The sequence below is a fragment of the Salmo salar genome, chromosome ssa21 (genome assembly GCF_905237065.1).
Source record: "Salmo salar chromosome ssa21, Ssal_v3.1, whole genome shotgun sequence".
Taxonomy (NCBI): Eukaryota; Metazoa; Chordata; class Actinopteri; order Salmoniformes; family Salmonidae; genus Salmo; species Salmo salar.
The window spans coordinates 35,722,435-35,748,974 of NC_059462.1; the positions used below are offsets into that span (position 1 = coordinate 35,722,435).

The 26,540-nt window shown below is 43.8% G+C and overlaps 1 protein-coding gene across 1 annotated transcript in view; it reads left to right on the top strand.

The window, feature by feature from the left end:
* Positions 1-26,540, top strand: part of znf385b (zinc finger protein 385B) — a 173,366-nt gene that overhangs the window by 22,359 nt on the left and 124,467 nt on the right. The window contains exon 2 of the mRNA XM_014165173.2: positions 12,705-13,073. Within this exon, the coding sequence (XP_014020648.1) occupies positions 12,707-13,073 (367 nt within the window). The 5' untranslated portion in view covers positions 12,705-12,706. The remainder of the gene's footprint in view (positions 1-12,704; positions 13,074-26,540) is intronic.

Sequence of the window (26,540 nt, forward strand, 5' to 3'; positions counted from 1 at the left end):
TGTAATTGATTATGGTTGGGGCGGCATGTAGCCTAGTGGTTAGAGAGTTGAACTCGCAACCGAAAGGTTGCAAGATTGAATCCCTGAGCTGACAAGGTAAAAATCTGTTGTTCTGCCCCTGAACAAGGCAGTTAACCCACTGTTCCTAGGCTGTCATTGAAAATAAGAATTTGTTCTTAACTGACTTGCGTAGTTAAATAAAGGTACAAAAAAAAATGTTGACTTGTTGTATATGTATGCAACCTCCTCTGTCTTACAGAGACTGTACTCTGTTTATCATGCATCCTTGTGCTCTATTACAAATGCCAAGTCGCTCACCCACCATTGCACATTGTACCAAATGGTAGGTTGGACCTCACTTTATATGCGCAGAAAGACACATTTGTATGTGTTTGTCTACAAAGCCCTTTTGGGTAAACTCCCTCTTTGCCTCTGTAGTCTGGTCTCCTTCACCACCAGCAGTTACCATACCCGGTCTGCTAGGTGGTTGCTACTTAAAGTCCCCAGGACATTCATAGTATTAGGCAAGACTGCCTTCTCTTCTTGTGCACCAGACACATGGAATAGTCTACAATCCATGCTTCATCTAGATATGTTAGTGCCATTGAATTAATATAAAATATTGATGGAAGACTCTGTTACAGAGGAGTGTAAATGCTTTTTTTAGGCTGGATCATGTTGTTGTTGTCACGCCCTGATCTGTTTCACCTGTTCCTGTGATTGTCTCCACCCCCTCCAGGTGTCACTTATTTTCCCCAGTGTTTCCTGTCTCTCTGTGCCAGTTCATCTTGTACGTTAGTCAAGTCAACCAGTGTGTTTTTCCCGTACTCCTTTTGCTATTCTCTTTTTGATAGTCCTCCCGGTTTTGACCCCTGCCTGACTCTGGACTACTTTCCCGCCTGCCTGATCATCCTGCCTGCCCTGACCTTGACCCTTTTGCCTATCTACAACCAATCTCTTGCCTTGCCCTATTGGATTAATAAACACTGTAAGACTCCAACCATCTGCCTCCTGTGTCTGGATTAGGGTCTCGCCTTGTGTCATGGTAGTTGTATTGTTGTATGTTTTAATTCTGAAATGTATTGATTGTTGCTGCCTTCTTGGCCAGGTCTCCCTTGAAAAAGAGACTCTGGGTCTCAATGGGCTTTTCCTGGTTTAATAAATACAAATATAAAATTGACAAGATATATGAGTGACCACTCTAACAATGGAAATACATGTCCTCAACGACAGGGCCGTTGTAACGGCTGTCTTTGGAGAGAGTAGACCAAGGCGCAGCGTGGTTAGTGCTCATCATGAATTTATTCAAGAAAGAACACGTTAGACAAGAAACCGACAGCCAAACAGTTCTGTCAGGTGCAAACACTAAACAGAAATTATCTTCCCACAAAACCCAAAGGAAAAACATGCTGCCTAAGTATGACTCCCAATCAGCAACAATGATGTACAGCTGTTCCTGATTGGGAGCCATACCCGGCCAAAACAAAGCAATCCCCAACATAGAAATACAGACAGAATGCCCACCCAAATCACACCCTGACCAAACCTAAATAGAGACATAAAAAGGCTCGCTCAGGTCAGGGCGTGACAGCCGTGCACAGACCTTTCAGGGGGCAGGTGCTCAAAATAAAAAAAGGGCACCCTCCCCCACTTGATTTAAAAATTCACAACATACCAAATGCCTCTGTAGCAAAATGTTTTAAATGCATTTTTGCAACAATACACTCACTCATCACAAATTGCAAGCAAGCTGGTTACAGTGCCTCCTTAAGACATGATTGACATTGTGAAAAGAGGGTGGGCTATCAGCTGATTATTGTTGTTGATGATGTAAATCTTGAAGTTAGCTAGCTCGATTTCTTTTGCTGATTGTGATTTACCTCTCTATGTCTTTCTGCATCTCTATGCTGCATGTATCAGCCAACCAGACCCAATATTGATGATGATGATGTAGGCTAAATCAAGTGTTATCAAGTGTTAATCAAATGTTATGCTTCTGTCGCAGCACTGTTGATATTTACTGACTAGGTAGCTAGCTACACACACTCGACCAGTGATCGCATCTCTCAAGCCATGCATGTTTGGATACCGGGTGCGCACAATCTCCATACATGGCAGACTGGGAAAAAGGTGCAACCGGGCGCACACAAGCTCCGTACAGGGCAGATCCAGGCACATCCAACAGAAGGAGTGAAGGATGGGGGGTGGCGAACTTGATGACGACCTGCGGGCAGTGGGTTCCGAACAGCGATGATAAATGTATACAAAAACATTTTTATGGAGAAATTATATCACCACCCAAATGTGCACTTTTGAGACAGAAAGGGCAAAGGGGAATGTGGTCTGTACAGGTAGAACCCTATCTGTGTACATGCCTGCTCAACGATGGAAGGCATGCGAGATCAGGTGGGACCATTCTAGCCAATGAGAAGTCAGATACGCTTCTGAACAACAGGCACAACAACTAAGTTGTTTTTCTCAAAGTTGACAGAATGCCACATGCATCTACTTATACTATAACGACACAAGGCGAGACCCAGATGCAGACACAGGAGGCAGATGGTTCAAGTCTCTGATATTTATTAAACAACGAGGGGCAGGCAAGAGGCAGGTCGAGGACATGCAAGAGTTCATAACCAGGTCAGAGTTCAAATGGTACAGGGCGGCATGCAGCCTCAAGGTCAGGGACAGGCAGAATGGTCAGGCAGGCGGGCTCAGTGTCAGGGCAGGCAAAAGGTCAGAACCAGGAGGACTAGAAAAGAGAGACCGGGGAAAACAGGAGCTTGGAAAAACACTGGTTGACTTGGCAAGACAAGAAAAACTGGCAACAGACAAACAGAGAACACAGGTATAAATACACTGAGGGTAATAGGGAAGATGGGTGACACCTGGAGAGGGGTGGAGACAATCACAAGGACAGGTGAAAACAGATCAGGGTGTGACATATACAGTGCATTCAGAAAGTATTCAGACTCCTTGACTTTTTCCACATGTTGTTACGTTACAGCCTTATTCTAAAATGGATTCCATTTTTTTTATTAATCTACAAACAATACCCCATAATGACAAATGTATTTCAAATAAAAAACAGAAATACCTTATTTACATAAGTATTCAGACCCTTTGCAATGAGACTTGAAATTGATCTCAGGTGCATCCTACTTCCATTGATCATCCTTGAGATGTTTCTACAACTTGATTGGAGTCCACCTGTGGTAAATTCAATTGATTGGACAAGATTTGGAAAGGCACACACCTGTCTATATAAAGACCCACAGTTGACAGTGCATGTCAGAGCAAAAACCAAGCCATGAGGTTGAAGGAATTGTCCATAGAGCTCTGAGACAGGATTGTAACGAGGTACAGATCTGGGGAAGTATACCAAAACAATTCTGCAGCTTTAAAGCTCCCCAAGAACACAGCGGCCTCCATCAATCTTAAATGGAAGAAGTTTTGAACCACCAAGACTCTTCCTAGAGCTGGCCGCCCGGCCAAATTGAGCAATCGGGTGATAAGGGCCTTGGTCAAGGAGGTGACCAAGAACCCCATGATCACTCTGACAGAACTCCAGAGCTCCTCTGTGGAGATGGGAGAACCTTCCAGACCGACAACCATCTCTGCAGCACTCCACCAATCAGGCCTTTATAGTAGAGTGGCCAGATGAAAGGCACTCATCAGTGAAAGGCACATGACAGTCCACTTGGAGTTTGCCAAAAGGCACCTAAAAGACTCTCAGACCATGAGAAACAAGATTCTCTGGTTTGATGAAACCAAGATTGGAGGAACCAAGCTTGGCATTCAGGCCAAAGAGTTCAATCTTGGTTTCATCAAACCAGAGAAACCATGTTTCTCATGGTCTGAGAGTCTTTTGGTGGTGGCAACATCATGAGAGACATGTGTGGAGGAAACCTTGCACCATCCCTATGGTGAAGCATGGTGGTGGCAGCATCATGCTGTGGCAATGTCTTTCAGCAGCAGGGACTGGTAGACTAGTCAGGATTGAGAGAAAGATGAACGGAGCAAAGTACAGAGAGATCCTTGATGAAATCCTGCTCCAGACTGCTCAAGACCTCAGACTGGGGCAAAGGCCCAGCCGGAGCCCGGACTTGAATCCGATCGAACATCTCTGGAGAGACCTGAAAATAGCTGTGCAGAGACGTTCCCCATCCAACCTGACAGAGCTTGAGAGGATCTGCAGAGAAGAATGGGAAAAACTCAGCACATACAGGTGTGCGAAGCATGTAGCGTCATACCCAAGAAGACTCGAGGTTGTAATCACTGCAAAAGGTGCTTCAACAAAGTACTGAGTAAAGGGTCTGAATAGTTATGTATATGTTATATTTCTAAAAACCTGTTTTTGCTTTGTCGTTTTGGGGTATTCTGTGTAGGTTGATGAGTGAAAAAACTATTATCCATTTTAGAATAAGGCTGTAACATAGCAAAATATGGAAAAAGTCAAGGGGTCTGAATACTTCCCGAATGCACTGTAATTATGTGCACAAGTACAAAACACCACATCTGTAATTTTAGTCCCATCTGAAACTGCCATTTACATGGCAGGAGGGTAACAATTCCAGCCAGAATAACCTGCTGTTTGGCGAACTCCAAGGTTCTCTGATAATAGTAGACCCATGCAAATCGACATACCTGTGTTTTCAGAGAAATGTCGTAGTTTGACAGATGTTGCTCACGCATAGGCCCACCCAGTGGGGAGCCAGGCCCAGCCAATCAGAAAACATTTTTCCCCACAAAAGGGCTTTATTACAGACAGAAATACTCCTCAGTTTCATAGGCTGTCCAGGTGTTTTGTCTAAGACGATCCCGCAGGCGAAGAAGCTGGATGTGGAGATCGTGGGCTGGCATGATTACACATGGTCTACTGTTGTGACACCAGTTGGACGTACTGCCAAATTTTCTAAAATGCTATTTGAGGTGGCTTATGGTAGAGAAATGAACATTCAATTATCCTGCAACAGCTCAGGTAGACATTCCTTCAGTCTGCATGCCAAATGCACGCTCCCTCAAAACTTGAGACATCTATGGCATTGTGTTTGTGACAAAACTGCACATTTTAGAGTGGCTTTTTATTGTCCCCAGCACAGGGTGCACCTGTGCAATGACATTTTATATTATTTTAGTAGGATCCTCATTTTGACTAATCTTCCATGTGTCCTTAAACATTAATATACAATTTCATAATATGTTCACATTTTCACATAAAACACACTGTTACAAACAGACATAATACACTAACATATTGACCAGATTAATACTCTAACAGTCTAAAAAGATAGATTGATTCTTCATCTACCATAGTCCAGCACAATTTTCCTATGTATTACATTTACATGGTTTTAAAGTATTGTTTGAATTTATATATTGAAAGGTTTCTGGTTTGCTCAGATAAATTATTCCATTTCTTTATTGTTCTAAATCGAAATGTTATTTTGCCTATTTCTCTTTTCTGTCTGGATAACACATAGATAGTGGACAATCTATTCCTAGTATTTACTGAATGTCTGTCTCTTACCAACTGAATACTGTTGTGAATAGAGTTTGGCCGTTTTAAATGGTGTATATTATGAAATAAAATATGTTTTTTTCAATGATCTTGTTGATTGATGACCAACCAAGAGAATTGAGCATGACTACAACAGAAGAACCATATCTCCACCATACCTCCATCTTCACCAATCATTGCTGATTTGTTCTGTGCAAACTGCAGCCTCCTAACTTCACTTGATGATGCATTTCCCCAGAACACAGAACAGTAGTTCACCTGACTCTAAACTAATGCTTGTGTTATTTGCTTAAGAATCTTTCCCGGTAAATATTTAGCTATCCTTCTAATCATGCATGCAGTTATAATATATATATATATTTTTTTACATAGATTAGTTATTTGAGACGACCATGATAAGCAGTTGTCTAGCTGCACTCCAAGTAGTTTGGTTTCTGGCACTTCCTCAATTTGTACTCCCCCCATAATTAATTGTATCCCATGCTGTGTTTGCCTTTCCCTGGTGGAACAGACCAACATAACTTTGGTTTTCTTGGTGTTTAAAACAAGTTTGTTCTGGCAAACCCACTCCATGATATTTTCCAAATCTACTTGTAGAGCTTGCTGTACCTGTTCAACCGATTGTCTTGCTATATAAAGTGTAGTATCACCTGCAAATATAGTAGCTTGAGGTCATTGGTATATATTAAGTAAAGAAGTGGTCCAAGGCAGCTGCCCTGCGATACTCCACAGTTTAAAGCATGAGGGGAAGAAAATGAACCATTGATATAAACTCAGCAAAAAAAGAAGTGTCCCTTTTTCAGGACCCTGTCTTTCAAAGATAATTAGTCCAAATCCAAATAACTTCACAGATCTTCATTGTAAAGGGTTTTAACACTGTTTCCCATTCTTGTTCAATGAACCATAAACAATTAATGAACATGCACCTGTGGAACTGTTCGTTAAAACACTAACAGCTTACAGACGGTAGGCTATTCAGGTCACAGTTATGAAAACTTAGGACACTAAAGATGCCTTTCTACTGATGCTGCAAGGAGGCATGAGGACTGCAGATGTGGCCAGGGCAATAAATTGCAATGTCAGTACTGTGAGACACCTAAGAAAGCGCAACAGGGAGACAGGACGGACAGCTGAGCGTCCTCGCAGTGGCAGACCACATGTAACAACACCTGCACAGGATCAGTTCATCCGAACGTCACACCTGCGGGACAGGAACAGGATGGCAACAACAACTGCCCGAGTTACACCAGGAACACACAATCCCTCCATCAGTGCTCAAACTGTCCAAAATAGGCTGAGAGAGGCTGGACTGAGGGCTTGTAGGCCTGTTGTAAGGCAGGTCCTCACCAGAAATCACCGGCAACAACATCGCCTATGGGCACAAACCCACCATCGCTGGACCAGACAGGACTGGCAAAAAGTGCTCTTTACTGACGAGTCGCGGTTTTTATTTCACCAGGGGTGATGGTCAGATTCGCATTTATCGTCGAAGGAATGAGCCTTACACTGAGGCCTGTACTCTGGAGCGGGATCGATTTGGAGGTGGAGGGTCTGTCATGGCCTGGGGCGGTGTCACAGCATCATCGGACTGAGCTTGTAGTCATTGCAGGAAATCTCAACGCTGTGCGTTACAGGGAAGACATCCTCCTCCCTCATGTGGTACCCTTCCTACAGGTTCATCCTGACATGACCCTCCAGCATGACAATGCCACCAGCCATACTGCTCATTCTGTGCATGATTTCCTGCAAGACAGGAATGTCAGTGTTCTGCCATGGCCAGCGAAGAGCCCAGATCTCAATCCCATTGGGCACGTCTGGGACCTGTTGGATCGGAGGGTGAGGGCTAGGGCCATTCCCCCCAGAAATGTCCGGGAACTTGCAGGTGCCATGGTGGAAGAGTGGGGTAACATCTCACAGCTAGAACTGGCAAATCTGGTGCAGTCCATGAGGAGGAGATGCACTGCAGTACTTAATGCAGCTGGTGGCCACACCAGATACTGACTGTTACTTTTGATTTTGACCCCCCCTTTGTTCAGGGACACATTATTCCATTTCTGTTAGTCACATGTCTGTGGAACTTGTTCAGTTTATGTCTCAGTTGTTGAGTCTTATGTTCATACAAATATTTACACGTTAAGTTTGCTGAAAATAAACGCACTTGACAGTGAGAGGATGTTTATTTTATATAGCCAAACAGCACTTTATTGTTAAATGAATTGAAAATATGATCAGCAATTGTTAAAAGTTAAAGTGTATTTATATATTACAGCATATCAACTGATATTTGGTGTTTTATATCACTTGCAATTTAAGCTTTAACAAATGCTTCTAAACTGACAGTGATTGCAAGCCAAAACAGATCAAAAGGACATGGCTAAACACTCAACCATTAAAAGTTTGAGACTTGCTGCCACTCTGCTCTGTCTCCTATATAGATGTTATTGTTAGCAAACCACTACCACATATCACTTAAACTCTTGAAGCACTCTCACTAATGGATGCAGCAAATATAGCCTCTTTCAAGACACGCCATAAATATTTGAAAATGTGAAAAACAACAATACCATGCACCCACTAGTGTTCAAAAGATTTTTGGCGCTCCAAAAATGGTGTATGGTTCTGTATTCTGAATTACAGTAAATTACTAGCAGCAATTGGCCTGTAAACTACTGCAGAGTTTTAAGACAAGATTTGTAGAACTCCTAAATTACAGTACATTTCTGTAGTCTGTGTGGGTACAGCATTCTCACTTTGGGGTGCAACAAATAGAGCTGCTTACAAGGCAAGCCTTAAAATATGTTAATGACCCAGAGACTCTCTCCCCACCAACAACATTGTACCACAATGCACCATAATTAATACTGTAAAACATATTTATAGTATTTTACTGTGCATGCTACATTGTTTTACTTTTGAAATTACTGAAAGGTGTGCTGTGAAACAAATGCACAATATTTTCCTGTTCATTCTACAGTAATCTACTCTATTCAGTTTATACAGTATCATACTGTTGATAAATACAGTAAGTTACTGATAAAATTACAACAACTGCTAACAGTGAGTAGCTTGATTTAAGATGAACATATTTACTTGGTTTAAAGAGCAAGTAGAAAGATTGTAACATGGTATTTGTTGTAAAGTATTGTTATAATACCCAATGGAATACCATTAAGTACCCAGCAAATTCCCCACTGTTAAATTAACACTGAACGTGTGGACCCGTATAGACACTGAACAGTGTTGACTTAACACAATGCTTAGTGTGAAGCTTTATTTGCATATTTCTCAGACTGCCTTGCATTTTAAAGTGATTTGTAAAGTTACCATCCATGACTGAATTTGTTAGTGACATAGACATACTTTGTGCATTCATCTGTAGTCTGTGCTGTGAACATCACCAAGTAAGATCCTAAATGCATATGTTATCATTAACCTTGTTCCAGTGTCTATATGGGTCCTCACTCTCAGTGTTGATTTAACACTAGCGAGTTTGCTGTGTACCATCTTCAAGGAGAAGAGTACCCTTTGCAGTTGAGGAAGCCTAGTAACGTCTCATTGTTGCTGGAGGTCACTGTCATGGTGTGTGTTAGTAATGGGGAAACAAAGATTCTTGAAGCGTTGAGGTTTTCCTGCCAATTGTGTCTAAAGTAGGTTCATTAATCTAGGCTTTGATCAACACAGTGTATGCTAGTGGTACCTGCTGGTCAAAAGAATTTAGAGCAGCCAAATTATTATAGATGACGTCCCACACACCTTTGAGCGTGCACAGCGTAGCCTTTTTATCTACTACCGAAGCCAATACCAAACCAATCAGGTGGAAACGAAGATTCGGACGTCATTGAACACGTGCTTCTGATAAAGTTATACAGGCATTGGCGCATGCCTCAGAGCTCCGGCATCAAACATAACCTCACTAGTGTGTGTATGTTGATGTGGGCTGGTGGTGTGTGAGGCCACACTGCCTGGACCCTGCCCTCCCTCTGGCTCCCTGTCTCCCTGGCCCTCTAGTCCCCTGACTCCCTGTCTGATGGAATGACCGTGTAGTCAGATCTGTCCCTGTTTCCGACCCTTCAAGAAGGAGAGCCTACAAACACACACACACACACACACACACACACACACACACACACACACACACACACACACACACACACACACACACACACACACTTACAGTACAAGACATCTTCCTGCCACAGAGTCAGACAACGAATACATCCCTAACAAAGCAATTCAGCATTTATTATTTCTCTAAGTGTTCTCCTTACTTCTTCTAACTAGGACAAGCCACTGAACACAGCAGCTTTGCTAGCAGAAGAAACACTGAGGATATTCACATAAACTATTGAATGCTGATTGTTTGCACTGTGCTTGCCTTGCTTGCATGCCTGTTGTGTGAAATGTAAAGGTGTTCTGAGGGAAGGGATTAGTAGTAAATGAAACTGAATGGCCACAACACTAAGCCCTGAGGAAGTTTATCTGTTGGGATTAGAAGCCTGCAGTTGCCCATAGAGATTACCCAGTCTGTCTGTGTCAGAGGGAGTATGTGTGTGCGTGTGTCAGAAGGATTATCTTACTGTCCAGTGAGAGGGACATGTAACATGGCCACACTGCACTATGGGTCCTCCCTCATACAATACAGCCTCCATTTTCACTATATCATCACAGATACAAACTGCATCCCAAATGGCACCATATTCCATATGCAGTATAGTGCACTACCTTTGACCACATAGGGAATAGGGTGCTGTTTTGGACGAAGACAAACAGTATCATGCACAGGAAGCTACTGCAAGGGGAAGTTGGCTTGGCCATTCCAGTCAATCAAAAGCATGTTCCTTTCCTTTCATCCTGATATCATAACTAACCATAGATATAGACAGAGTGCGCATTACGGGGGCCAAGGGGGTTCTCAGACCCCTTGAATGAGACATGAGCCCCCCAAAATGCAACAAAGTCAAACCTTGGTGGGGTCTCTAAATAATGCTAATTTAACCATTCTGCTATTTGTTTAAAATGCAATGTGTACTGCTACAGTGGTAAAATATAAAATAATAGCTTATACCAAATCAAACGACTACCCCCGCTTCTGTGTCATGGTTTAAAAAAAATGTCCCCCATGTGGCTGCACAGTCCGGTATCTCAGCCCGTTTTCACGTGTCCCAACTTTTCTTTCTCCAAAAAAAGTCATTTTGTCAGATAATAAGACATGTTTTACAGTCAAATGACATGTCTTTACTATTAGGCCAATAAAAAAGAAGTGTGCACGCATAGGAGGTCCCGTGAAAGTAAATAGAGACACACGAAGGTCACGGTATAATTCACACTCTGAAGTAAATAGACTCCCGAAGGTCAAGTTATAATTCACACTCTGAAGTAAATAGACTCCCGAAGGTCAAGTTATAATTCACACTCCGAAGTAAATAGAGACCCCCGAAGGTCACAGTATAATTCACACTCTGAAGTAAATAGACTGCCGAAGGTCACGGTATAATTCACACTCTGAAGTAAATAGAACTCCCGAAGGTCAAGGTATAATTCACACTCCGAAGTAAATAGAGACCCCCGAAGGTCACAGTATAATTCACACTCTGAAGTAAATAGACTGCCGAAGGTCACGGTATAATTCACACTCTGAAGTAAATAGACTCCCGAAGGTCAAGTTATAATTCACACTCCGAAGTAAATAGAGACCCCCGAAGGTCACAGTATAATTCACACTCTGAAGTAAATAGACTCCCGAAGGTCAAATTATAATTCACACTCCGAAGTAAATAGAGACCCCCGAAGGTCACAGTATAATTCACACTCTGAAGTAAATAGACTGCCGAAGGTCAAGTTATAATTCACACTCCGAAGTAAATAGAGACCCCCGAAGGTCACAGTATAATTCACACTCTGAAGTAAATAGACTCCCGAAGGTCAAATTATAATTCACACTCCGAAGTAAATAGAGACCCCCGAATGTCACGGTATAATTCACACTCTGAAGTAAATAGAGACCCCCAAAGATCACAGTATAATTCCCACTCTGAAGTAAATAGAGACCCCAAAGGTCACGGTATAATTCACACTCTGAATATAGAGACTGTTGATATACCCCTGGTGCCTGCCAGATATGATACAAGAAGTAAAGTGTGTTAAGATTTGCAAGCATTTGCAAAGATTTGCTGCTTTAAATGCAGCATTATTGATTTTCTTCATGCTTATGAAGGGATATTTTGTGAGTTTTAGGTATGCAGCAATTCCCAGTTTAATGAGTATGAATGACGTTGTGGCACCAGACTGTCAGACAGTATGAATGACACTGTGGCGCCAGACTGTCAGACAGTATGAATGACGCTGTGGCACCAGACTGTCAGACAGTATGAATGACGCTGTGGCACCAGACTGTCAGACAGTATGAATGACGCTGTGGGACCAGACTGTCAGACAGTATGAATGACGCTGTGGAACCAGATTGTCAGACAGTATGAATGACGCTGTGGCACCAGACTGTCAGACAGTGTGAAGGATGCTGTGGGACCAGACTGTCAGACAGTATGAATGACGCTGTGGCACCAGACTGTCAGACAGTATGAATGACGCTGTGGCACCAGACTGTCAGACAGTGTGAAGGATGCTGTGGCACCAGACTGTCAGACAGTATGAAGGACGCTCACTGTGGCACCAGACTGTCAGACAGTATGAATGACGCTGTGGAACCAGATTGTCAGACAGTATGAATGACGCTGTGGCACCAGACTGTCAGACAGTATGAAGGATGCTCACTGTGGCACCAGACTGTCAGACAGTATGAATGACGCTGTGGAACCAGATTGTCAGACAGTATGAATGACGCTGTGGCACCAGACTGTCAGACAGTATGAATGACGCTGTGGCACCAGACTGTCAGATAGTGCGAATGACGCTGTGGCACCAGACTGTCAGACAGTATGAATGACGCTGTGGCACCAGACTGTCAGACAGTATGAATGACGCTGTGGGACCAGACTGTCAGACAGTATAGCGATATCATCATAGGTGGAGCTGAGCTCTAGCTCTACCTTAGGAAGCTCCGTTACACAGTCCCAGGGGCTTTGGCGTGCCTGCGTGTGCGAGTGGGTGTGTGTGCCTGCACCAAGTTTGCTTTATGGTAGCGAAGTCTATCATTCTAATCCATTGTTGTCATTGTCTACTGCAGGTATGAAGACACCGCTGAGTCCTGCCCACTTCATAGAGCATGGCCAGATGGCCTTCCCCTTCCAAGGCTGTCTGGAGCTGAATCAGCTGATGGGGATGGACCCTACCACCAACAGCCAAGCCCAGATCAACATGGATATACAGCAGCAGCAGCAGGAGAAGAAGAAGCTGTTCTACTCGATGTGTGACGTGTGTAACATCCAGCTGAACTCCCAGGCTCAGGCCCAGGTGCACTACAACGGGAGGTCCCACCTGAAGAGGATCAAACAGATGAACAATGGGGAGGTTCCTCCGGCTCCGGCACCAGCTACTGGGTCTCTACCCACCTCTACACTAACCCTTAGTACCAGCACCACCAGCAGTAGTACAGGTAGGCCCACAGTGAATTATTTTTTCTGTCAAATGTTTCTTTCTATTTGTTTGGTTTCATTTCTCCAGACCTATCCCTTGGCTGCCTAAACAAATGGTGGGATGACCACTTCATTGATTTTTCAATCCCAGATTGCCCCTTTAACCAGGTAGTGTCATTGAGGTCAGAAGAGAGACCTCTCCCAAGGGAGACCTGGCTATGAGGTCCATACTGACTAGCAAAGCCTGCCCAGGGAAGGGAACGCTGCTACTCTCCTACATCCACAGATATCTATATACAGTTGAAGTCAGAAGTTTACATACACTTAGGATGGAGTCATTAAAACTCGTTTTCCAACCACTCCACAAATTTCTTGTTAACAAACTATAGTTTTGGCAATTCGGTTAGGACATCTGCATGACACAAGTAATTTTTCCAACAATTTTTGACAGACAGATTATTTCACTTATTGTATCACAATTACAGTGGGTCAGAAGTTTACATACACTAAGTTGACTGTGCCTTTAAACAGCTTGGAAAATTCCAGAAAATGATGTCATGGCTTTAGAAGCGTGTGAAAGGCTAACTGACATCATTTGAGGCAATTGGAGGTGTACCTGTGGATGTATTTCAAGGCCTACCTTCAAACTCAGTGCCTCTTTGCTTGACATCATGGGCAAATCAAAAGAAATCAGCCAAGACCTCAGAAAAGAATTGTAGACCTCCTTAGGAGCAATTTTGAAGGTACCACGTTCATCTGTACAAACAATAGTACGCAAGTATAAACACCATGGGACCACGCAGCTGTCATACCGCTCAGGAAGGAGACGCGTTCTGTCTCCTAGAGGTTGAACGTACTTTGGTGCAAAAAGTGCAAATCAATCCCAGAACAACAGCAAAGGACCTTGTGAAGATGCTGGAGGAAACAGGTACAAACGTATCTATATCCACAGTAAAATGAGTCCTATATCGACATAACCTGAAAGGCAGCTCAGCGAGGAAGAAGCCATTGCTTCAAAACCGGCATAAAAAAGCCAGACTACGGTTTGCAACTGCACATGGGGACAAAGATGACCATCATTATGTTTGGAGGAAAAAGGGGGAGGCTTGCAAGCCGAAGAACACCATCCCAACCGTGAAGCACGGGGATGGCCGCATCATGTTGTGGGGGTGCTTTGCTGCAGGAGGGACTGGTGTACTTCACAAAATAGATGGCATCATGAGGATGGAAAATTATGTGGATATATTGAAACAACGTGTCAAGACATCAGTCAAGAAGTTAAAGCTTGGTCGCAAATGCATCTTCCAAATGGACAGTGACCCCAAGCATACTTCCAAAGTTGTGGCAAAATGGCTTAAGGACAACAAAGTCAAGGTATTGGAGTGGCCATCACAAAGCCCTGACCTCAATCCTATAGAACACTTGTTGGTAGAACTGAAAAAGCGTGTGCGAGCAAGGATGCCTACAAACTTGACTCAGTTACACGAGCTCTGTCAGGAGGAATGGGCCAAAATTCACCCAACTTATTGTGGGATCTTGTGGAAGGCTACCCAAAACGTTTGACCCAAGTTAAACAATTTAAAGGCAATGCTACCAAATACTAATTGAGTGTATGTAAACTTCTGACCCACTGGGAATGTGATGAAAGAAATAAAAGCTTAAATAAATCATTCTCTCTACTATTATTCTGACAATTCACATTCTTAATGTAAAGTGGTGATCCTAACTGACCTAAAACAGGGAATTTTTACTAGAATTAAATGTCAAGAATTGTGAAAAACTGAGTTTAAATGTATTTGGCTAAAGTGTATGTAAACTTCCGACGTCAACTGTAGAAATGACAAGGTCTGTATTCTACTCCAGAGCCGTAAACATAGGTGGCCAAAAGTTCTTCATTTTTTTTACCTTTATTTTACAAGGTAGTGCCTTTGATATCAGATGAGAGATGTCTCTGAAGGGGGATCTGACTAAGGGGTCTATAGTGACTAGAGAGAGCACTCTCTTACGCCCACAGATAACTCTATCGAAATGACAAGGATTGGACTGTTGTACTTTCTCTTCTAGAGACGTTAACAGACTAGAGGTGGTGGTGATGGTGATGCATGCTGAGTTTGGTTTGCAGCATTTGACTCAGAACCAAGGTTGTGTCCCAAATGGCACCCTATTCCCTATACAGTGCCTAGTCAAAAGTAGTGCATTGCATAGGGAATAAGGTGTAATTTGGGACGCACACATGGCTTGGTCATCCCTCTCAGCCATTTTGTTGTTTTCTTTCACTGCTCGGTTTGACAAACTTTGCACGGAGATCCTATTTAATTATTATTTGGGAAAATGAATATTAATGTTAACCTTTCCATGTCTACAGTGCCCCGTGCCTGACGAGAGGGACAAATACATGTGTTTTTGTTGGGTGTTTGGGGTGACTATTTTGAAACAGACTTAGCTACTTTGGGCTGCAGGTAGCCAGGCGGTTAGAGCATTGCGGTTGGTAACCGAAAGGTTGCTGGTTCGGATACCTGAGCCGTCCAGGTGAAAAATCTGTTGATAGACATTTAACCCTAATTTTCTCCAGGAGTGCTGTACTACTATGACTGACCCTGTAAAACAACACATTTCACTGCACCTATCTGTGACAATTTTGTTTACTTTCCCATGCCAATCAGTGTGTGTGTGTGTGTGTGTGTGTGTGTGTGTGTGTGTGTGTGTGTGTGTGTGTGTGTGTGTGTGTGTGTGTGTGTGTGTGTGTGTGTGTGTGTGTGTGTGTGTGTGTGTTCTGTTTACTACTGCTGTAATCGCTGCCTCCATACTCTCACCAGGAGTGGCCTAAGGATTTTCATATTCTTCATATTCTACATATTTGACTGAAGGCCAAATTCTCTGCTTTGACCTTTTGTTGTTTTCTTTATGCTTTGTGTGTGACGTGCATACAGAGAGAGCGATTTCCTCTTTAAAACAGATGATTTAATGTGAATTAGCAGCTCACTCAATTTCATGAAAGAGGGCTCAGTGCTAAGCCCAGGTTTTTGGCTCCTTGTTTAAATACACTCATCATGACTGTTTAGTGCCTGGCTGGCTGTGGAAATGTTGAGTTGAGTTACTCTGTACAGACTAGTGCAAAATAAATAAATGCTCCAACCGTAGGCAGTGGATAAAGATAGTCTTTCCAGACTGGCTTTACTTCAACATGGTGTAACTTAAATTGCATCACTTTAAAAAAGAGACGTAAACAGATAAGGCAAATGTACGGTCTCTCTGAATTAAAGCTTGGTAAACAAGTATCCAAGTTTTTTCAATATGGCCATAAAGTTATTGAACAGTGTGGCTGATTCTGGAATGATGTACATGCTGTGAGGTTGACTCCTGATTGATTGACAGTTGGAGCCGAACAGACGCTACCTCCTCCATATCTTCCCAGGCTGAAAGGACAGAGCGATGGAGTGAGTGACAGTGGTGGTTTAGAGGAGGTGTTGTTGATGTCTTGCACGAGAGAGTGTTTGTGTGTGACAAGGTCCGTGGCCCCTGGGAGGTTGATGGGGGTTAGTTGTCAGGTGGCCTGTGTCCGTCCTGCTGTAACAACCCCCTCGCATGGCTTCTCACACACACATTTCCACACACACACACACACACACACACACACACACACACACACACACACACACACACACACACACACACACACCACAGTAGCAGCAACATCAGCCCTCTGTGCTGGGGCCACACACACCCCCAATAAACAGCAATTACAGTGAAAAGTGTTCATAGGCAGCTCATGCTGAAACTTTTTCATCCTACAGTACAGCTGGGGGGGTTAATGTAGTGAACACAGGTATGTGTGTGTGTGTGTGTGTGTGTGTGTGTGTGTGTGTGTGTGTGTGTGTGTGTGTGTGTGTGTGTGTGTGTGTGTGTGTGTGTGTGTGTGTGTGTGTGTGTGTGTGTGTGTGTGTGTGTGTGTGTGTGTGTGTGTGTGTGTGTTTGTAGAGGTCAATGAAGGTCAGATGATGGAATGTAATAGTGGATTCATAAAGCCTTCTTCTTAGGACAGGCTTTGCAGACATTAGAGTAATCCACAATGTCTGTCTGGTGTATTTGGGTATAGAATTTTAGAAAAGCGGGCTCTCTGAACCCTGCTAAAAGCAGAGTCTGTATGAATAAAGGGCTCCTGTGAAATGCTTGTGAAATGCAGTATTTGTCTGTGTAGAAATAGGAGATTCTGACTCCTTTAGTTGACAGTCGACACACAGCTGTCTTCCTTATATTTGATCAGAGTGGGTGTCCTTCTGTCATTCTTAGTTTGGAGTGAAGTTGGATTGGATGCATTTGACCAGCACACAACAGTTGAGCCGTTCTACAGCTACATTTTTAAACACAGCAGGGGTGTCTGTTGCACTGAAACTTTAATGAGCCGTGCCATTATTTGGGGTGGTCTGAGCCGGACATATGTAATTACAGCTTACAGCTGCAGGACTGGAGACAGGCTCTGGTGTTGGTGGTGTGGAGACACACACACACATACACACAGACACACACACACACACACACACACACACACACACACACACACACACACACACACACACACACACACACACACACACACACACACACACACACACACACACACACACACACACACACACACACACACACACACATAGTCTCTGGTGTGGAGGGACTGATGATGCCTATTTGACAGTTTCTTCCTGTTTCACAGTGTCAGCTTACTGGGTCAACTAACTAGGTCAACTAACCCTGTCAACTAACTGGGTCAAATAACAATGTCAACTAACTGGGTCAAATAACAATGTCAACTAACTGGGTCAATTAACTATGTCAACTAACTGGGTCAAATAACAATGTCAACTAACTGGGTCAACTAACTAGGTCAACTAACCCTGTCAACTAACTGGGTCAACTAACAATGTCAACTAACTGGGTCAATGTCAACTAACTGGGTCAACTAACTATGTGAACTAACTATGTCATCTAACTGGGTCAACTAAAGCATCATTCCACAACAGAACTTCATGGCTTTATACTGAGGGGTCTCTTCTCACTCATCATCAGCCTGATGATAACCTAATTACAGGATGTAGCAGGGGGCTTGTTGCATAAACTGCAGTGGAACTTTTATCCCCAATCCCTCGTTCCCTCACTCCCCAAACCAACCCCTCGCCCCTACGGCCTAGGCACTTTGATAGGATTGGATAGGTGTAAACAATATGGTTGTTGCTCCATCTTGCCCTCTGATGGGATAGATGGGATTGGTGGATGGGGGAAGGGGTTAATTTGGGATTAAGGGTCTGTGTGATGCAAACCTTAAGCAAACATTCCACTAGATGGCAGTATACACATCTTCAAAAAATATATTTATCTCAAAATGTTGGTTTCATGCGATAACAGCAACTGCGGTCAAGTTTATTGTGGGTAACCAAAGAGTATTAACTTCTCCCGTGCAGTTAGTCATAATTATTCAGGGTAATTTATACCAGAACATGTTTAGCAGCATCTTTTTGGGGGAAAGTTTGTTATTTACTCTGAGTGAGGGATATGTTGTCTGTTTGAGTCAGGGGCCACATTTCAGCCTTTTATGTATTCATATTTGACAGGTTGGTCTAACATGATGTTTGTTGGAATTAAGTCATTAGGGAGTTATTCACGAACGGTCCTCACAACATCCCAGCCGTGGGTGATAGTTTAGTATTATGTATACATTGGCAGCTAAAAGCTGAATTGCAGTAAGCAACAAGCACACAAATGAACAACAAAACAGAAATCAGTCACAAAGCAAAGCCTAATGTTGGTGATGATGAGGGGACTGGAAAAACTCAACAGAATCACATTTTGATTATCCAAGCTATTCATTTAGTTGAACCATTCTGGGATTAATCTGCTTTAAAATAACATTCAGTGGTTTGTTTTTCAAAAGGAAGAGTGCTGTGTAATGCTAATGATGATTCAGATTTCACACTCCTGCAGTTTAGGAAAGCTACACTAAAGGCTCCTAAATGAAAATGTAATGGCATGTTGAAACTAGTAAATTATGAACAGCCAGACAGTCTCTCTGTTTCTAAAGTGGTGATGTCTCTAACACTGACCTCGTTTCTGCTTCCTCGCTTTGCATATTTGACTGAAGCTATCTAGGAGAACATACTTCCTGAGTGTTTGTGTGTGTGTGTGTGTGTGTGTGTGTGTGTGTGTGTGTGTGTGTGTGTGTGTGTGTGTACGTGCGTACATGTACATGTACATGTGTTCCCCATCATTACATCTCTCTCTATAAACAGATGGTGATACCAACAACACCCCCCATATTGTTCAATTCTGTCCAAAACCTTTTTCTTTACTTTTCTCCCTCATAGAAACAACTCCTGTTTGAGCAATGTAAATTATGCAAATTTAATGATCCAATTTTCCGTATGAGTGCAGCTCTGCACGGACAATTTGGTATTCAAACACAATCAAACGTCTGTCTGTCTGTCTGTCTGTCTGTCTGTCTGTCTGTCTGTCAACCAACCAGACAGCTACTCAGTGAGACTTCTGATGAGTTGGCTAGGAGTAGGACAACCTCACTTAGTAGATACTAGAACCTGCTCTGTACTCCCAACACCTTACATGCCAAGGTTGTGGGTTCAATTCCTGCAGCGATTACATAGGGCAACCTTCAGAGCTACTGTCCCTCAGTGGATAGACCAACCTATGCTATGGTCCCGTGTGGCTTGGTTGGTAAGAGTGTCACGATGACAACACTGCCAAGGTCGCGGGCTCAATTCCCTGTAGGAATTGATTCCCTATGCATTCACTGTACTGTATCTATTATGTATTCCCATTGGTTCCTGCCAAGGCAGCAGCTACTCTTCCTGGGGTCAAACAAAATTAAGGCAGTTATACAATTTTAAGAACATTGCAATACATTCACAGATTTCACAACACACTGTGTGCCCTCAGGCCCCTACTCCACCACTACCACATATCTACTGTACAAAATCCATGTGTACGTGTGTGTATAGTGTGTATGTAGAAAGATGGCTCCGATAGAGATGGCAGTTTCGCTTCTAGTCCTTAGGAAACTGTGCAGTATTTCGTTTTTTTATGTATTATTTCTTACATTGTTAGCCCAGAAAACCTTAAGTGTTATTACATACAGCCGGGAAGAACTATTGGATATCAGAGAGACGTCAACTTACCAGCACTACGACCAGGAATACGACTTTCCCAAAGCGGATCCTTTGTCTGCACCTCCCAGGGCATTTGAACTGATTCCAGAGGCCGACCCAAAACGACGCCTTAGGAGAGGGTGCTGCAGCGGTCTTCTAGTGAGGCTTCGGATGCGCACACACCACCCACTGCTTCCGAGTACATTACTCGCTAATGTCCAGTCCCTAGTTAACAAAGTCGACGAAATCATGGCAAGAGTTGTTTTCCAAAGAGATATATGAGATTGTAACATACTCTGTTTCACGGAAACATGGTTAGCTTGGGACATGCTGTCGGAGTCAGTGCATCGCGCCAACAGGAATAAACATCTCTCCGGTAAGAAGAAGGGCGGGGGTGTATGTTTCATGATTAACGACTCATGGTGTAATTGTAACAACATACAGGAACTCAAGTCCTTTTGTTCACCTGACCTAGAATTCCTCACAATCAAATGCCGACCGTATTATCTCCCAAGAGAACTCTCCTTGGTTATTGTCACAGCCGTGTATATCCCCCCGCAAGTGGATACAAAGACGGCCATCAAGGAACTTCACTGGACTTTATGCAAACTGGAAACCATATATCCTGAGGCTGTATTTATTATAGCTGGGGATTTTAACAAAGCTAATTTGAGAACAAGGCTACTTAAATTCTATCAGCATATCGATTGCAGTAACACACTCGACCATTGCTACTCTAACTTCCGCGATGCATACAAGGCCCTCCCCCACCCTCCTTTTGGCAAATCTGACCATGACTCCATCTTGTTGCTCCCCTCCTATAGGCAGAAACTAAAACAGAAAGTGCCCGTGCTTAGGTCTATCCAATGTTGGTCTGACCAATCGGATTCCACGCTTCAAGATTGCTTCGATCACGTGAACTGGGATATGTTCCGGGTAGGCTCAGAGAACAACATTGAAATATACGCTGACTCTGTGAGCAAGTTTATAAGAAGTGTATAGGAGATGTTGTACCCACTGTGACTATTAAAACCTTCCCTAACCACTACACGTGGATTGATGCCAGCATTTGTACAAAACTGAAAGCACATATCACTGCATTTAATCATGGCAAGGCAACTGGTAATATAGTTGAATACAAACAGCGTAGTTATTCCCTCTGTAAGCCAATCAAACAAGGAAAGTGTCAGTTTAGAGATAAAGTGGAGTCGCAATTCAACGGCTCAAACACAAGACGTATGTGGCAGGATCTACAGACAGTCACGGATTACGAAAAGAAAACCAGCCCTGTCGCGGACATCAATGTCTTGCTCCAAGACAAACTAAACAACTTCTTTGCCCGCTTTGAGGACAATACAGTGCCACCGATGCAGCCCGCTACCAAAGACTGTGGGCTCTCCTTCTCCGTGGCTGAAATAAATAAAACATTTAAACGTGTTAACCCTCGCAAGGCTGCCGGCCCAGACGGCATCCCTAGCCGCGTCCTCAGACCATGCGCAGACCAGCTGGCTGGTGTGTTTATGGACATATTCAATCAATCCCTATTCCAGTCTGCTGTCCCCACATGCTTCAAGATGGCCACCATTGTTCCTGTTCCCAAGAAAGCTAAGGTAACTGAACTAAATGACTATCGCAACGTAGCACTCACTTCTGTCATCATGAAGTGCTTTAAGAGACTAGTCAAGGATCATATCACCTCCACCCTACCTGTCACCCTAGACCCACTTAAATTTGCTTACCGCCCTAATAGGTCCACAGACGATGCAATCTCCATCACACTGCACACTGCACACTGCACTATCCCATCTGAACAAGAGGAATACCTATGTAAAAATGCTGTTCATTGACTACAGCTCAGCATTCAACACCATAGTACCCTCCAAACTCATCATTAAGCTTGAGTTCCTGGGTCTTGACCCCGCCCTGTGCAACTGGGTCCTGGACTTCCTGACGGTCCGCCCCCAGGTGGTGAAGGTACTAAACATCATCTCCACTGATCCTCAACACTGGGGCCCCACAAGGGTGTGTTCTCAGCCCCCTCCTGTACTCCCTGGCCACGACTGCGTGGCCATGCACACCTCCAACTCAATCATCAAGTTTGCAGACAACACAACAGTGGTAGGCTTGATTACCAACAACAACGAGACGGCCTACAGGGAGGAGGTGAGGGCCCTCGGAGTGTGGTGTCAGGAAAATAACCTCTCATTCAATGTCAGCAAAATAAAAGAGATGATCGTGGACTTCAGGAAACAGCAGAGGGAGCACCCCCCTATTCACATTGACGAGACAGCAGTGGAGAAGGTGGAAAGTTTTAAGTTCCTCGGTGTACATATCGCCAACAAACTGAAATTATCCACACACACAGACAGTGTGGTGAAGAACCTCAGGAGGCTGAAAAAATGTGGCTTGTCATCGAAAACCCTCACAAACGTTTACAGGCGCACAATCAAGAGCATCTTGTCGGGTTCTATCACCGCCTGGTACGGGAACTGCATTGCCCACACCCTCCCCAGAGGATGGTGCGGTCTGCACAATGCATCACCGTGAGCAAACTACCTGCCCTCCAGGACACCTACAACACCCGATGTCACAGGAAGGCAAAAAATATCATCAAGGACAACAACCACCCGAGCCACTGCCTGTTCACCCCGCTTCCATCCAGAAGGCGAGGTCAGTACAGGTGCTTCAAAGCTGGGACAGAGAGATTGAAAAACAGCTTCTTTCTCAAGGCCATCAGATTGTTAAACAGCTATCACTAGCACAGAGAGGTGGTTGCCTGCCTACATATTTGATATCATTGGCCAATTTATTAAATGGAACACTAGTCACTTTAATAATGCCACTTTAAGAATGTTTACATATCTCGCGTTACTTATCTCATATACTGTATCCTACACTATCTATTGCATCTTAGCCGCTCTGTCAATGCTCATCCATATATTTTATACTGATATATTCTTATCTCATTCCTTTACTAGATTGTGTGTATTAGGTTTAGTTGTGGAATTTGTTAGATATTAGGTTTAGTTGTGGAATTGTTAGATATTACCTGTTAGATACTGCTGCACTGTCGGATCTAGAAGCATAAGCATTTCGCTACACTCGCAATAACATCCTCTAACCATGTGTATGTGACCATTAAAATTTGATTTTGATTTGATTTTATGTTATCGTGTGTGTGTGTGTGTGTGTGTGTGTGTGTGTGTGTGTGTGTGTGTGTGTGTGTGTGTGTGTGTGTGTGTGTGTGTATGTATGTGTCGGTGCCTATGTTTGGGTTTCTTCACAATCCTTGCTGTTCCATAAGGTGTATTTTTATCTGTTTTTAAAATCTAATTTGACTTCTTTCATCAGTTACTTGATGTGGAATAGACTTCCATATAGTCATGGCTTTATGTAGTACTGTGTGTCTCCCATAGTCTGTTCTGGACTTGGGGACTGTGAAGAGACCTCTTGTAGCATGTGGAGTATGCATGGGTGTCCGAGTGGTGCATTTAACATGCCAATACCTCTCATAAATAGTAGTGATGAAGTCAATCCCTCCTCCACTTTGAGCCAGGAGAGATTGACATGTATATTGTTCATGTTAGCTCTCTGTATGCATCCAAGGGCCAGCCGTACTGCCCTGTTCTGAGCCTATTGCAATTTTCCTAAGTCCCTCTTTGTGGCACCTGATCACACGACTGAACAGTAGACCAGGTATGACAAAACTAGGGCCTGTAGGACCTGCCTTGTTGATAGTGCTGTTAAGAAAGTAGAGCAGCGCTTTATTATGGACATACTTCTCCTCACCTTAGCTACTGTTGTATCAATATGTTTTGACCATGACAGTTTACAATCCAGGATTACTCCAAGCAGTTTAGTCACCTCAACTTGCTCAATTTCCACATTATTTTTTACAAGATTTAGTTGAGGTTTAGGGTTTAGTGAATGATTTGCCCCAAATGCAGTTCTTTTAGTTTTAGAAATATTTAGGACTAATTTCTTTCTTGCCACCCACTCTGAAACTAACTGCAGCTCTTTGTTAAGTGTTGCAGTCATTTCAGTCGCTGTGCTAGCTGACGTGTATAGTGTTGAGTCATTTGCACACATAGACACACTTGCTTTACTCAAAGCCAGTGGCATGACGTTAGTAAAGATAGAAAAAAGTATGGGGCCTGATAGCTTCCCTGGGAATTACTGATTCTACCTGGATTATGTTGGAGAGGCTTCCATTAATGAACACTCTCTGTGTTCTGTTAGACAGGTAACTCTTTATCCACAATATAACAGAGTGTAAAGTCATAACACATACATTTTTCCAGCAGCAGACTTTGGAGTAAGTCACTTTGGATAAAAGTGTCCTCTTAGTGGCATATCCGTCCTCTCCTTCTCTTCACCCAGCATGCTGTCATGAGCCTGACTAGAAGTAGGACAACCTTCAGGGCCATGTCTGTCTGTGGATACTAAATGCAAAACCCTACTATATCCTGTTTTTCCACCCAGCTACTAGCAGGCTGTCATGAGCCGCAGTCATGATCAAAGCTCCAGTCAGCCTATAACCAGATATAACAAGATTAGACTACTAAGTCATTTAGGAGAGTCATGCAATCTGCTGGCAGCCTAGCTACACATGCTAAGGACATGACCAGGTCAGGTCAGGCATGTTACCCAAGGGCAGCAGTTAAGGCAGGTCAGAGTAGGTCAGGATAGTACTACTACACTCATAGAAAAAAAACGTTGAAGAACCCTTTTTGGTTCCAGGTATAACGCTTTTGGTTCCTGGTAGATTCTATGTAGAACCCTTTCCACAGAGGGTTCTACCTGAAACCAAACAGGGTCCTACCTGAAACCAAACAGGGTCCTACCTGGAACCAAACAGGGTCCTACCTGGAACCAACAGGGTCCTACCTGGAACCAAAAAGGATTCTCCTATGGAGGCAGCCGAAGAACCCTTTTGGAACCATTTTTCTTAAGCGTGTAGCAGCATACCACCCTGCATCCCACTGCTGGCTTGCTTCTGAAGCTAAGCAGGGTTGGTCCCTGGATGGGACACCAGATGCTGCTGGAAGTGGTGTTGGAGGGCCAGTAAGAGGCACCTTTTCCTCTGGTCTAAAAAAATATCCCAATACCCCAGGGCAGTGATTGGGGACATTTCCCTGTGTAGGGTGCTGTCTTTTGGGTGTTAAATGGGTGTCCTGACTCTCTGTGGCATTTATTGAAAGAGTAGGGGTGTTAACCCTGGTGTCCTGGATAAATTCCTAATCTGATCCTCATACCATCATGGTCACCTAATCATCCCCAGCTTCCAATTGGCTCATTCATCCCTCTCCTCTCCCTTGTAACTATTCCCCAGATCATTGCTGTAAATGAGAATGTGTTCTCAGTCAACTTACCTGGTAAAATAAGGGTTCAATTAAAAAAGGGTCAGAGCAGGGCAACCCTCCAGTTACTGGTTCACCTCTTCAACCTGAAGGCTACTGCGGCTGGCAGCAACACACACTAAGGTCAGGGTAGTGTAGGGCAAGGCAACCCTCCAGTTACTGGTTCACCTCTTCAACCTGAAGGCTACTGCGGCTGGCAGCAACACACACTAAGGTCAGGGTAGTGTAGGGCAAGGCAACCCTCCAGTTACTGGTTCACCTCTTCAACCTGAAGGCTACTGCGGCTGGCAGCAACACACACTAAGGTCAGGGTAGTGTAGGGCAAGGCAACCCTCCAGTTACTGGTTCACCTCTTCAACCTGAAGGCTACTGCGGCTGGCAGCAACACACACTAAGGTCAGGGTAGTGTAGGGCAAGGCAACCCTCCAGTTACTGGTTCACCTCTTCAACCTGAAGGCTACTGCGGCTGGCAGCAACACACACTAAGGTCAGGGTAGTGTAGGGCAAGGCAACCCTCCAGTTACTGGTTCACCTCTTCAACCTGAAGGCTACTGCGGCTGGCAGCAACACACACTAAGGTCAGGGTAGTGTAGGGCAAGGCAACCCTCCAGTTACTGGTTCACCTCTTCAACCTGAAGGCTACTGCGGCTGGCAGCAACACACACTAAGGTCAGGGTAGTGTAGGGCAAGGCAACCCTCCAGTTACTGGCCAACCTCATGGCTACTGTGTCTGGCAATAAGGACATGCCAGGACAGGATGGCCAGTAATCTTGTCAGGGCTGTTAGGGTCAGGTGAATTGTCTACACATCATGGGTGAATGACTCTGACATGGTCCCCAGGCCAGAATGAGGTCATCTACCATGTTTGCAGGGTGGCTTTCTGTCAGTCTATTTGTTTTCTTAGGACAGCCAGAATGTGTAGGATGAGAAAGCGCATGCAGCCTCAATTAGCCTAGTTATCTAGCTCAGCTAGTTT